Here is a 13,880-nt window from a genome sequence, read left to right on the forward strand (position 1 = left end):
CATGGTAGGTAGCATGATAGTAATTCTCCTTTCCTGTCCCCGGGATAGGATAGCAGTCCTGTTCTATTCCATCCACTACCACATCCAGCAAATCCTCAGTATTTGCACTTGCTTTACAAACCCAAGTGACCTGCATCTCAGACTACAATGGCCCTTCTGTTTCAGAAGGCTCCTTCATTCTTCTACTGCTGATATGTTTGTTTAGATAGCAGTTTTGTTTGACTGGCCTTTAGTATATTTTCAGTGTTTTGGAAAGATTAATATTATTTTTATTTGCATTAGAACAAACACATGATGAAGGAATTCCATTGCAGATATGATTTGGATTTAACCATATGACTAAACAGCTGCTGTAAAACTATAGAGTACAATGATCTGGTATATATTCATGGTTTTGAAGGCTACTAACAATAAAAATAGCAAAGCAGTGGAGAGCATGAGGACGACTACAGTGGAAAAATAGTGGGCAGGTAAAAGTGCTAATGTTTGTTATGATTTTGGAATATAGTTGCACTGCACTTCAAGTATGAATGCATACTAAATGAAAATTTGTAATTACAAGTATGAACATTTACTGTTAAGAGCTATGCAGTATCCTCTTTTCAGGTGACATCATCAGAAGGTTGTTAGTGACATCATTAAGGCAAGCTACAGATAGGGTTTGAGTGGTGTTATGGTAATGGGCAGATTTTATGTTTTTACAAAAAAGTGAAGAGAGGTCCAAGATGAACATAAACAGGTCACATAGAATGGAATTTGAGCATTTTGCAGGAAATGATGGCAGACATTCTTATGCTTTGGGGGAGGTGGTGCCTGATTTCTTTGTAAATACTGAGATTTGAGGTGGTATGAAGAAACCAAGTTTGAATGTAAGTAGAAACAGTGATAATTGTTTACTTAAGGGAAGACGTTAGAGCAAGTTTTACTAAGCAAGTGAACTTAATGCTATTAGTATAAAGCTATGGAACAGAAATGGGAAAAAATAATAGTGTGAGTAATTCAGGTGGTATAGGAAAGGTATTTAAGGAAGCAGTGACTGAAGGAGTTGTAGACACTGTTTTATTTGATGCTTAGAAAATGCTTAAATGTATGTGATGCACCCACAGTGTGTACAGTTAACTGAAGAACAACATTGTAAATCTGATCTGATTTTACATCCTCGTTTGTAAACCAGTGGTGATGTTCACGCAGTGCTTTACTCAGTCTATGATTTCTCTAATAGCATATTCATTGGATGTTTACAGTTGTTTTGAAGTTATGTTTAATATTTTTACTTCAGATTGACTGCACAGCATTCCTGTTTGGATATGTACCCAGTATTTAAATGTATAGCCTACACGTTTGACTGTCAGCTGCAGGGCTTATGCAGAACATGTACTGTATAGAGTTATAACATTCCTTAAAACAGCAGAAAAGCAAATGCATTTCATGTAGTACTCTGCCTTCTAAATGAAGTGTTTGTTCTGCTGGTGGCAATCATTAAAAAATGTATCTTTTTAATGAAAAACCTGAGTTCCATGCACATGCACAATACCATTGAGTCATTTTTGCACCATTTTGAATATATTAAGGAACTCGTATGGTAATATATGAAGTCTGTAAAAATAAAGATATGACTTGAACATGCATATTCTAAAAATACATGTACATGGTTTACTTTGAGTGCAGCATTATAAAGTTGTTCTCATATATAATTACATAAGCATTTTAAGTTTCTTAGTTTTCATAAACCCAAGAAATATGTTTATTTAAAATACTGTATGAACAAGTCCTGTTGAAATATTCTTACGGAGAAACATGACATTAATGTGTTTGATCCATGTATGAGGATATTCACATTCAGTGTTCATTGTTAACATTAAAAGTAATTTTCTGTCTTTACTTTGTAACGTTCTCATTGTTTTATTTGCTTGAGTTCTACAGAAATTTTGTCGTATCCACATCTGATGCGTCAGTGGTTCACGTAACTGCAGATGGGACAAAGGTTGAAGCATTACTTCAGGAAGCCAATTCGACTGTGTATGCCATAGCATGTCACCCTGAAAAACCTATTGTGTGCATAGCAAGCTATTCTGGGATGCTGAAAGTGTGGGATTATAAAAAGAAAAAATATATCTGCAGCAGGATTTTTAAAGCTGGACAGTACATTCACTGTCTGACATATAACATCAAAGGTAGTACATACGTGCTTGCATTTAATTCTAATCACTTAGTATTATTTCTCAGCTTTAATGGTGTTTTTACCTCCTGACTCAATTTATTCTTTAACAAGGTAAGGTCACATTTCATCTTCATTAGAGTGAATGTGCTGCTGAGAAAATCTTTGTTAATTCTTAGTGCATATGCATTGCTCTTATTGTTGTTCACGTTTTGGGGTTCTTAGTTCTTCACATTTATGTCAAACTGTCCCCCCCCCCCACACACACACACACACACACACATATGCATATGCATATATGCACACTTACAAAACTTTGTGATGTTAAGTTGTCTATCTCGCCTTCATTCTTGCTGGATGGGTTCGGAGCCGAACCTCGGCTCCGACTCGGCCACTCTAAAAGCTCAAGAGCTAGTTCCACCGGCTCGAGGCTCCCCTATATCCCACAATGCTAGGCGGTAACTCCTCAGATCTCGTTTGCCACTACAGCGATCGAGGTTCTTTTCAACCGGCTCGTCAAGTTAGTTTTAAAAAAAATAGTTGTATCTTAGATAGACCCCCTTTTAAGTTAGCTTTTCTTAGTAAAATTATAAGTTACGTAGTTTCCTTCCATTCCTAGTCCAAATTTTTCCCTTTTTCTCCTAAAACTTTCTAAAGTTATTCCCTTGGGCTTTAGGCCCAGTCCCTCCCTTCCTAGTAGTTGGAGTGACTGTGTTTTCTAGGGATTTAATTTTTCTAAATTACTTACTAATTTAATTTAATTTAATTTAATTTAATTTAATTTTTTGATAAGTGTAATCGGTGTGTGTGTGTGATTGTGTGGTTACACTTTTTTCTTCTTTGGACATGTCTAAAGATTCAAAGGTCTCAGGCTTTAAGAAGTGTGACTCGTGCTGTCAGAAGATGTCTCTGACAGACGGTCACACTTCTTGTGTTTACTGCCTGGGACCTTTGCACCTGCAGGACTCATGTGCTGTTTGCCATGGCTTCAGCCCTAGAGTCCTGCAGGAGCGTAAAAATAAGCTCATTCTAAGGGGCTTATTGAAGCCTGAGGGTCCCCCGACTCAATCTTCGGGGAAACCCTCGAAGCCTACCAGACCATCGGCTCCGGTATCTGAGTCGTCTTCTGGGGCTTCGAAGGCTGTTCGAACATCGGCTCCGGCTGGAGCCGATGATTCTCGAACTCATGTACCTACTATTTCCTCGGCTCCGGCCGGAGCCGAGGCAGACACCGGTGAGTCGGCTCCGATCAGATTGTCGGAACCGACCTCCAGAAAAAGGTCCCGGTCACCATCTATCGGCTCCGTTCATTCGGCTCCAGCATCTCCATTGCTGTCTGAACGGAGCCATAGATCTCACTCCTCTAGGTCGTCGAGACTATCAGATCATGACCTTCAGAGGGTAGTGAGTCGACTTCTTAAGTCCGAGGCACTGGCCCAGATGCTTCAAAGCCTGACTCAACAGTCGATGGCTAATCCCATCACTCAGAATATTCCTCCTCCGACTCCTTTGAGTTCGGAGCCGGGGCGGCTCGGACCCAAGACTGTGGCTGTGTCGGAACTGATACCGTTGTCTTCGGTACCGTCGTCTGCTCCGATTTCCTCCTTGGAGGAATCTCGGCGCCGGACTTCCCTCGTCGGCTCCGAGGGGGAGAGTAGCATCGGACACTTGTCCGACCCCGCTCTCCCTCTCGGTGCTTCGGAGCAGGTGAGTTCGGCTCCGACATCGGCCTCGGAGCCATCACTGTCAGTGCCGGGGAAGGTCTTCAGCTTTTCGGAGAGGAGACCTCTGGCTCTGCCTGACAGGGGTGCCTTCGAGGTCATGAGGAGCGTGTTAGAACCTGGTTCAACACCACAGTCGGCTCCATCTGCCCCTCCCTCCATGGTGCCTCCGGTGATCTCTGCTCACTCCCTCATCCCGGATCGCAGAGAGCCAGCTCCTCAAGTGTCCCCAGTGGGGATCTCCTCCTCTTCCGAGGCCTCTCCTGCAAGAGGAAGCACATCGACTCCCCTGAGTCTGTCACCTCTGACACCGATTTAGAGGATTCTGAAGGTTCCCCTCGTCCCCCCTCTGAAGATGTCTCCTTTGCAGACATCCTCGAGATCCTAAAACAGAGGGGGAATTGGCCAGCCCTCAACCCTTCGGAGGATGAATCGGTGTATCATGAGGCGTTTGGCTCTCGCCCTTCCACCTCCTGGGTGTCCCCTCCTTTTGACCCCCTTATGCAGGTGGTGGCAAAGAAGGCCTGGACGGCTCCTGACTCTGTGGACCCCACCCCCAGGAGACCTTCAAAGTTTATCACTGCGCCCAAGGACAAAGAATTCTTAACCAAAGGCGTCTCTGTGGATGCTATGGTGGTGGCTGCAGTCACCAAGAAGGAGCTAGCTGATCCTTCAGTACCTGTCCATCCTCCTAACAAGGAGTCTAGGACTATGGACAGATACGGGAAGCGGATGTTCTCGTCAGTGACCTTTTCTATGCGCTCGCTGAACTACCTGTGTCATTTCACTCGTCTCCAGAGAGATTTGATCAAGGAAGCGAGTGAAATGTTAAAGGATCCAACAGCTGCGGGTTTTCAGGATAGGATGAACTCTCAGCTGGCTACCCTCAACTCAATAGTTAACTCCTCCATGCACCTCCTTTCGTATGCGGCGGATGGAGCGAGTAGAGCGGCAGGTACAGGTGTGGCCTTACGTCGGCACGCCTGGATGTGGCTATGTAATTTTGCGGACCCTTTCAAGGTGTCCTTCACTAACTCCCCGTTTGATGGATCATCCCTCTTTGGTCCTCAAGTGAAGGAAACCCTGACTAGGTGCGAGACGGAAGGCAAGACTCTCTCTGCCGTGGGAGTCCATTTTTCTACTCCTTCTAGGCCTTACCCCAAAGGCCAGAAGGGGGGAAAGATGTGGTTCATAAACAATCTCAAGGAGCTTTGCCTGACGCACAGAGTCGGTTCCCTTCTAGAGGCAGAGGGGGGAACAATAATGGTAGACGCCGTCCTAGAGGCAGAGGGGGCCCGCAGAATCAGGGCAGTCGAGAAACATTCTCCGATAAGCCGTTTCAGCATCCCTGAGGTGTTGCCCGACTGTCCACCTTTGGAGGCAGTCGGAGGAAGATTATCTCTGTACCCAGAAGCCTGGCAATCCCTAACTCAAGACAAGTGGGTACAGTCCTTCATTTCCGAAGGCTATACAATCCCATTCTTTCGCATTCCAAAGCAATCAAAAAAATCCCTTCCAGATGTTCCACCCAGTCAAAGGGAACAAGCAGCGCTAGAAATATCAAAGCTGCTTGCAAAAAGAGCCATTCAACTAGTTCCAGCAGACCAACAAGGGTCCGGAATCTACTCCAAATTCTTTTTGGTTCCAAAGAAATCAGGGGACTGGAGACCCATTTTGGATCTCAGCAACTTGAACAAGTCTGTCAAGAAAACAAAATTTCGGATGGTCACACTGCAGTCCATTCTACCCCTTTTGGGGCAGGACAACTGGATGTGCTCTATAGATCTCCAGGATGCGTACTACCACATCAAAATGAGCAGTCGCTCCAGGAGATTCCTCCGCTTCAGGCTGGGAGCCAGTCATTTCCAACTCAGGGCCCTGCCGTTTGGACTCACTACAGCCCCCCGAGCGTTTACCAAATGCATGGCAGTGGTCGCCTCTCATCTGAGACGTCAAGGATTCCAAGTGTTTCCGTATTTAGACGACTGGCTCCTTACAGCCCCCACCAAGCGTCTTCTGCTTCTTGCCAGAGACTATACCTTTCACACATGTCAAACACTAGGCATTTCAATAAATTACAAAAAGTCTGTCTTGTTGCCTTGTCGTGTTATTACCTTTATAGGCGCAAATCTAGACACAGTCAGCATGTCAGCCAGACTCACAGAGCAGAGAATAGCAGACATACACAGACAAGTCTCTTGTTTTGCAGAGCAACAAAATCAAAGTCAGACTGGCCCTGAAGGTCTTAGGAATAATGGTGGCTGCTATCCCTCTCCTTCCTTTAGCCAGATTCCACATGAGAATCTTACAATGGATGCTCTTCACACAATGGTCATACCAACAACTTCCAATGTCCCATTCCATTGCGATAACACAATTGTGCAAGAATCATCTTTCTTGGTGGGTCACATCCCCCCAGCTCTTCCTAGGAAGACCCTTTGTTCCTTCCCCTCCAGTTGCTACACTGACAACGGACGCCTCCCTGATCGGGTGGGGGGGGCATTACCAGGGCAGGACGGTCCAGGGCATATGGCAACCTTTCGAACGCCACTTGCACATAAATGTCCTGGAGATGAGAGCAGTGCTTCTAGCGTTGCAAGCCCTACAAGACTCTCTTCCCAAAGGAACTATAGCAATTCAGACAGACAATATGTCTGTAGTGTGGTACATCAGCAAACAAGGCGGAACCAGATCCTACCCCCTATGTCAAGAAGCACTCAGACTGTGGCAATGGGCGATTTCTTCTCAGCGGTTTCTGTTAGCAACGCACATTCCCGGGAAGTCCAATGTGATTGCGGACAAATTGAGCAGAGCTATTCTCATGCCTCATGAGTGGTCTCTGAAGAATTCAGTGTTGGACAAAGTCTTTCGAAAGTGGGGCCGACCTTGCTGCGACCTTTTCGCTACTCCCCAAAACAGCAAGTGCGACGATTATTTCACCCTCTTTCCCCAACCAGGCCATCCCAGCAGAGACGCTCTAGTCCACGATTGGCCCCGGGGACTTCTGTATGCTTTTCCTCCCTTCCCAATGATATCTCAACTAATACAGAAAGCCATCACTCAGAAAGCTTCCATGATCCTCATTGCCCCTTACTGGCCTCAACAGGTTTGGTTCCCATTTCTTCACCGTTATCTGTTGGAGCAACCCTGGCATCTGGACCCAGTTCCAGACCTCTTGACCCATCAGTCGGGTCAGTTGCACCGCTCCCTCCCTTCTCTGAACCTCACAGCATGGTTTCTCCAATTCCAACTCTAGCCAGGCTTCCTCTAATATTTTAATAGCCTCTCATAAATCTTCCACTCGGAAGATTTATCATAGTAAGTGGAAACGTTTTTCCTATTGGGTGCATTCAAAGGATATAGATCCTTTCACTGCTTCCATTCAATCAGTTCTAGATTTTGTAGCCAGACTTTTCCACTCAGGTTCGTCTCCTTCTGCAATCAAGGTTCAATTGGCAGCTATATCTAACTTTCATGTTGGAGTCCCAGAGTCCTCCATTATGTCTCACAAGCTCTGCAAAGCCTTTTTAAAGGGAGTTTTTCTCCTCAAACCACCTATCAGGGATCCTCCTCCTCCTCCATGGGATCTCAACTTGGTTCTGACGTCCTTGATTCTTCCCCCCTTTGAACCTGCAGCTTCATGCTCAATGAAATTGCTATCTTGGACAACACTCTTTTTGGTAGCTATTACTTCAGCCAGAAGAGTCTCTGAACTTCATGCTCTGTGTAGTCGATCCCCTTATCTTTTGTTTCATAAGGATAGGGTGTCCTTACGTACCAACCCGTCCTTTTTGCCTAAGATAGCTTCACCGGCAAATTTGAATCAAACCATTGATCTTCCTGTGTTCTTTCCTAACTATTCGAACAGATTGGAACAAAAATTACATTGGTTAGACGTTCATCGCCAACTTAGGTACTATTTAGACAGGACCAAACAATTTAGGAAGTCTGATCAACTGTTTGTTTCCTATGCATAAGGCAGAATGGGCCTTCCAGTTTCTAAGGTATCTCTTTCTAGATGGCTTACTTCTTTGATTACCTTTGTGTATGAGATCAGACATCAACAGTTGCCACCCAAACCCAGGACTCATTCAACTAGAGCTTTAACTACATCTATAGCTTTCAAAGACGAGTGCCTATTGATTCGATTTGCGCTGCAGCTACTTGGGCTTCTCCCCATACCTTCATTTCTCATTATAAGTTGGACTTAGCCTCTAGAGGCCGAGCCAACTTTGGTTCCACTGTACTCAAGAGTCTGTTCCGATAGGCCACCCGGGACAAGGTGCTAGGGACACGGCCCCATCCAGCAAGAATGAAGGCGAGATAGACAACTTAACATTTAGAAGTTATGTACCTACCATAACGTTCCATGTTAGTTTTCTTCTCGCCTTCTTTCTTGCGTCCCACCCTCCTTCCCCCTAGCCTGGACAGACCTAGAGGAGTTTGTTTGTGACCTTTATCCTTTCTACCACCTCTATATATATATATATATATATATATATATGTATATATATGTATATATATATATATATATATATATATATATATTTCCTCAGTCAGGTTTAGGACACCTTTCAGTAGGCCTGTGGAGGTGGGTTATCCCTTTTCTTCCATATTATGGAATGTTCCTAGCTGGGCCTAGCTTACAAACGAGATCTGAGGAGTTACCGCCTAGCATTGTGGGATATAGGGGAGCCTTGAGCCGGTGGAACTAGCTCTCGAGCTTTTAGAGTGGCCGAGTCGGAGCCGAGGTTCGGCTCCGAACCCATCCAGCAAGAAAGAAGGCGAGAAGAAGACAACTAACATGGAACGTTATGGTAGGTACATAACTTCTAATTCATTTTTATCATCCTTCTAAACTATTTGTTCAGAGACCACATATCTTGTACTGCATTACTTTTTGAAATGTGTGACTTTGTAAAACTCATTTATCGAAATAACTCACTGACATGGGTGCTTTTTAATGTGAACTCTAATCTACTTCTCTTTGCAGGTTACTACCTTATACTTTTGTTTTTGTTTTAAAGTTCTTTTGGTGAATCAGTTATCCTGAAAGCCCTGCCTCTATGTTTCCTATAAACCCTTTGAGGATGTAGACACATACCTGTAATTTACTAGTTCTTACTTATACCTCCTTTGAGTAGGAGAAGGCATCTTGGAAGATGTTGACTGATGCCTCATACCAGTCCTTGATCCTTGACACACTAATGTGTGATTCTGTTTTATGCACTATAAGGTTATGTATTCAAGAAACCATGCCCATATCCATGCTTCATCCAGCGGATTCATAGTCTTTATGGTCTAGAATGAATGTGTACTAATCTTCTTTATATGCCAGTCAGAAATAATAGTTTTCTAAGCAGAATAAGATACAGCTTTACTTCTGCATTGCCTTTCATACATGCTTCACCTATACAAACTTATATTAGGCATAATCCACCTACATGTAATAAGCAATTCCTCCCTTACAGATGTTTCAAGTGGATGCTGTAAGTGACTTGCCTAATGAAACAGTTGTATTACTAGAAAAAGTTTAAAGGTTTCTCAGAAAGAAAATAGTAGAGCAATGAATTTTATACATGTATAGATTAAGAGAAATGTGGGTTTCTGAGGCAGGAGATCGATGTATTTTTTTTTCAAGATGCAATTAGACCAGGTTCTTTCTGGCACAGTATGTCTGATAATAATAGGCTAAAATCAGGTTAGCAAATGTGCTACTGAAAAGTCATAAAGTTCAAGTGTGGTCTCCAAATGGCATACAACTCACTTATAAGACTCCAGGGAAAAAATCCAGCATCCAAAGTTGATCAAAAAACAAGTTTATTCCAGTAAGCGCTTTCACCCTTAGGCTTCTTCAGACTTTACAAAACAGTAGCTACTGAGCAGGTTTAAAAATCTTAAGAGCTCTAGTAATTGGTCGAGCCCAAGCCAATCAATACTAGTCAACAAAAGTGTCATCACATGAATGTACCAACTGAGGTGATTGTTAAAAATTCACATAAAAAAATATATCCACATTGACTAGTACAAAAATATCTATGTATAGGGCAAAAGTTATTACAAAAACAATATTAAAATCTCATAGATGAATTTAATAAAACCAACATTAAAGTAAGCATTTCTCATAAATAATAATAAAACATATTAGGCACACAAGCATGAATATATGTCGTACTGGCAGACCTCCCCATACTAACTAAAGTACACAAATACATTAAGATTTCATTCTGGCAGGCGTCCGCCATATATACGAGAGTGATCAAGTTCCCAAAATTTAAAAAATAGCAGCTGCCTGTGTGTTAAAACAGAAACATTAAAAATTTAAACACATTGGATAAACAGTCTCAAAGGGGCTTTAAAGTGAGCCGACTCAAATGAGCGACTCATGAAACCCATACGAGTAAACATACCCGTAACACAAAACACTTACCATATAGAAAAGAAGAAAGTAAGTGTATCAAACCAATAGTTATAGTCCATAATATGACAGAGCAATCCTAAAACTACTGCTATGCACGGTGTACAACATCCACGCATAAACACAAAACACTTTCTGTTCCTAAGTACACACCTGCGCTACGTAACAACGTCGCTGCAGGCAAAGGAAGAAACATGCAGTATCTGTAACGTCTATAGATCGTCAATAGATGGCAGTATAGCCTAATCATTTAAAATGTAAAATATCTCCATATAACAACAGAACTATTATATTCAAATATAGCGAGCCATACACACTCGCAGCGCACCAGATGAGACATCAAAACTCATCAATTGCGGAACAACAAGTCTAGATACATGTCAGAAACTATGTGTCAGGGGGCAATGTATTAAAACAAGCCCCATAACTAGACAAGAGACAGCCTGACCGTTAAGCAATCAAAAATAAAAATAAAAGAACACAGATGTCTACACACCAGAGGTGACTACTTCTGTACTACAGACTAGAGTATCTTCATGATATATTAACTAGATCGATTATAATATAGGGACATAATTAGACCCCATACCATACTAAAGAATAATCTACACTTGAACATGACAAAACAAATATCCAGGACACCTATGTACCAAAGGTGCACCATCCATGGGACAACTGCTTCTATACTACATGTTAGAATATCTTCATAATGTACTAACGGAATAAATTATAACTGGATAGATTGTAATACAGGGACATAAAAGAACACCATGCCTTACAGCAAAAAATAGTCTGAACTTGGACATGACTAAACAAATATCCAGGACATCTACATAGCAGGCAACTGAAGAAAGTATGAAATGGGTAAATAATAAGTACTCCAAAGGGAGTATATGTGTTAAACATGATGAACAACAAAAGAAAATACAAAACAACAAAAAGGAAAATGAATGAATAGAAAGATAAGGAGGGTTAAAGAATGGGAAAGTGTGGGTAGGTAAGGGTGGGGAAAGGAAGGAAAAAAGAAAAGGAATGGGAAAGGGGATGAAGGGGAAGAAAGAGACGGGAAGGGAAAGGGAATAAAAGGAGGACAAAAAAGGTAAAATGTGCAAAGTGCATAAAACTATCCTAAGAACCAAAAATAATTAAAACTATAAGTTATAATGGTCTGCGTAGCCTTCTCTTTCTTAAGATGGGTCTTATCTGGACCTTGTCATTCAACCCAGGTGCCTTATCCGCTCTGCACCTAATAATCCATTTAAGCTCATTCTCTAGAGTGAGGTTGACCAAATCTCCTCCTCTTACATTATTGGACAGAGCTTGGAGGACACAGAAAACAAATTGATGTCCCGTTCCAAGTGTCATGACATGTTTTGCTAATGCATTATGGGTAGACCCAATACGAATGTGGTATATGTGCTCCCTAATCCGCTCTCTAAGGGACCTGTTGGTTTTCCCTATATAAAAGCAGGGGCACATGGTACATCTAGCCAAATATATCACATTAGTACTACCACAGTCTGTTCCAGTATATAACTTAAACTCATAATTAGTTACAGGATGTATGAAAGTCATTCTATTATCTATATACATACATTGATTGCAGTTGCCACATGGTAGAGTGTTAGAACCAAGGGTGTCGTCAGTGACTATAGACCCGGATATCCTAGGATTACACAGAAGTCTTTTTAAATTCGGTTTGTTCTTAAACACAACTTTGGGTGTAGGTCCTGCTATCGACCCAATTCTGTCATCTAATAATAGGATACCCCAATATTTCTCCAAAATATCCCTTATATACCCTGAATCTCTAGTATAAAACATGGTTATACGAGTAACCTCATCAGGTTTGACAGTAGAGGGGTTACTCACTGCTAGGGGTTCCAGGAAGTACGGTCTAGCTCTACTTGATCTCATCCCATCAACCTCTTTGAGCTGTTGGTCAAATCTACACACATCATATCCCCTAGTTCTAAAACTCTCTCTTAGGAAGTTAACTTCATTAAGGTAGCCTTCACTAGATGCATTAAGACGGGAGGCTCTCATAATCTGCCCTTTCATTACGTTGTCAAAGACGTACTTGGGGTGCATGCTTCCCCTGCACAAAAAGGTATTTTTATGGCATAACTTCCGATGTATGGACGTATTGAGAAGGCCATTGTCTAACCTATTGATGTTAACGTCTAAATAAGATATTCGATCTCTTGAATAAGTGAGTGTAAACTTAAGGAAGGGTGTAGACGTATTAATATACTCATAACATGCTAGTAAGCTTTCCTCATCACCCTTCCAAATCATAAAAAGGTCGTCTACAAAACGCCTATATATCCCTATATGTTCCATCAAACTTTCATTCCCTAGTATGTATTCCTCCTCCCACTTGGCCATGACGAGATTGGCGTAGCTATTGGCACAAGACGTGCCCATAGCTACGCCATCTCTTTGGAGGTAAAGGTCATCACCAAACAAAAAGAAGTTGGATTCCAAGATGGTTTCCAAGAACAGTGCTAAAATATCAATTCTGTCTGAACCATAACTAGATTTTTGACGTAAATAATCAGAAACTTTAGTCACACCTGTATCATTGGGTATCATAGTAAATAAACTAACCACGTCCAGTGTCACTAAGAAATATTCTTGTTCTGCTCCCAGAAGTCTCGAATGTTCATATAGTTCTAATAAGAACTGTTTACTGTCCCTAAGGATAGTAGGATTCATATCCACTAGGGGGCGTAAATAATACTCTACATATATGGATAAGGGTTCCGTAGCCCAACCTTCACCGGCCACTATGGGCCGCATAGGGGGTTTTACCAGAGATTTATGAACTTTAGGAAGACCCTGGATAGTTGGTATACGGGGGTTCCTAACCTTGAGGTATTCATAGGTAGCCTCATCTACTAGTTTGTTCAACAATAAATCATCTAACATATCATAGATCTTAAATACCTTATAGGTGACATCAGTCATAGTAGCTCTAACATAGAACTTGGTATCATTCAACATCTCATTCATCCATTCACAATAATCATGTAAGTCCATCATAACAATTGAACCACCCTTGTCTGCAGGGCGAAACGCCAAGGTGTTATCAGACTTAAGAAGTTCCAGGGCTTGTTTCTGTTTATAGCTCAAATTATCCTTATATGACATCTTCTTCTTCTCCTCATAGAAATTATAGATATCATTCTCAACCAACTTAGAGAATGTATCAATGAGAGGATGCAACTGAGGCACATATACACTGTTAGGTTTAAATCGAGGAACACAACTCACAGTCTCTGAGATCCCAAAATCAACTTTAAGTTGCAAGTTCCTAACAAACAATTTAGTGTCCACTATAGAATCTACCAAATTACCTCTAGAACTAGGAATGAAGCTGAGGCCTTTTTCTAATACTTGTTTCTCATAACTAGTAAGTGTTCTATGTGAGATGTTAAATATCAATGATTCATGGTTCTCTCCCACATTTTCTTCAAGGTCGGCCCTTGTTGGTCCCCTCCCGACCCTTTCCTCTTCTGCCTGCCTCTGCTGGCAGAGCGCTGCCGACCTATGTAGGGGTTTTGAGCTATGGGGAAAGGGA

At 42.1% G+C, this 13,880-nt stretch overlaps 1 protein-coding gene across 2 annotated transcripts in view; it reads left to right on the forward strand.

Annotated features, from left to right (window-relative positions):
* CFAP251 (cilia and flagella associated protein 251) overlaps positions 1–13,880 on the forward strand; it is a 2,280,288-nt gene that overhangs the window by 1,297,246 nt on the left and 969,162 nt on the right. For both annotated transcript variants that reach the window (XM_044068613.1, XM_044068614.1), the window contains one exon: positions 1,924–2,174. In XM_044068613.1, the coding sequence (XP_043924548.1) occupies positions 1,924–2,174 (251 nt within the window). The remainder of the gene's footprint in view (positions 1–1,923; positions 2,175–13,880) is intronic.

The sequence above is a fragment of the Protopterus annectens genome, chromosome 4.part0 (assembly GCF_019279795.1).
Source record: "Protopterus annectens isolate FY-2018-M chromosome 4.part0, PAN1.0, whole genome shotgun sequence".
Taxonomy (NCBI): domain Eukaryota; kingdom Metazoa; phylum Chordata; order Ceratodontiformes; family Protopteridae; genus Protopterus; species Protopterus annectens.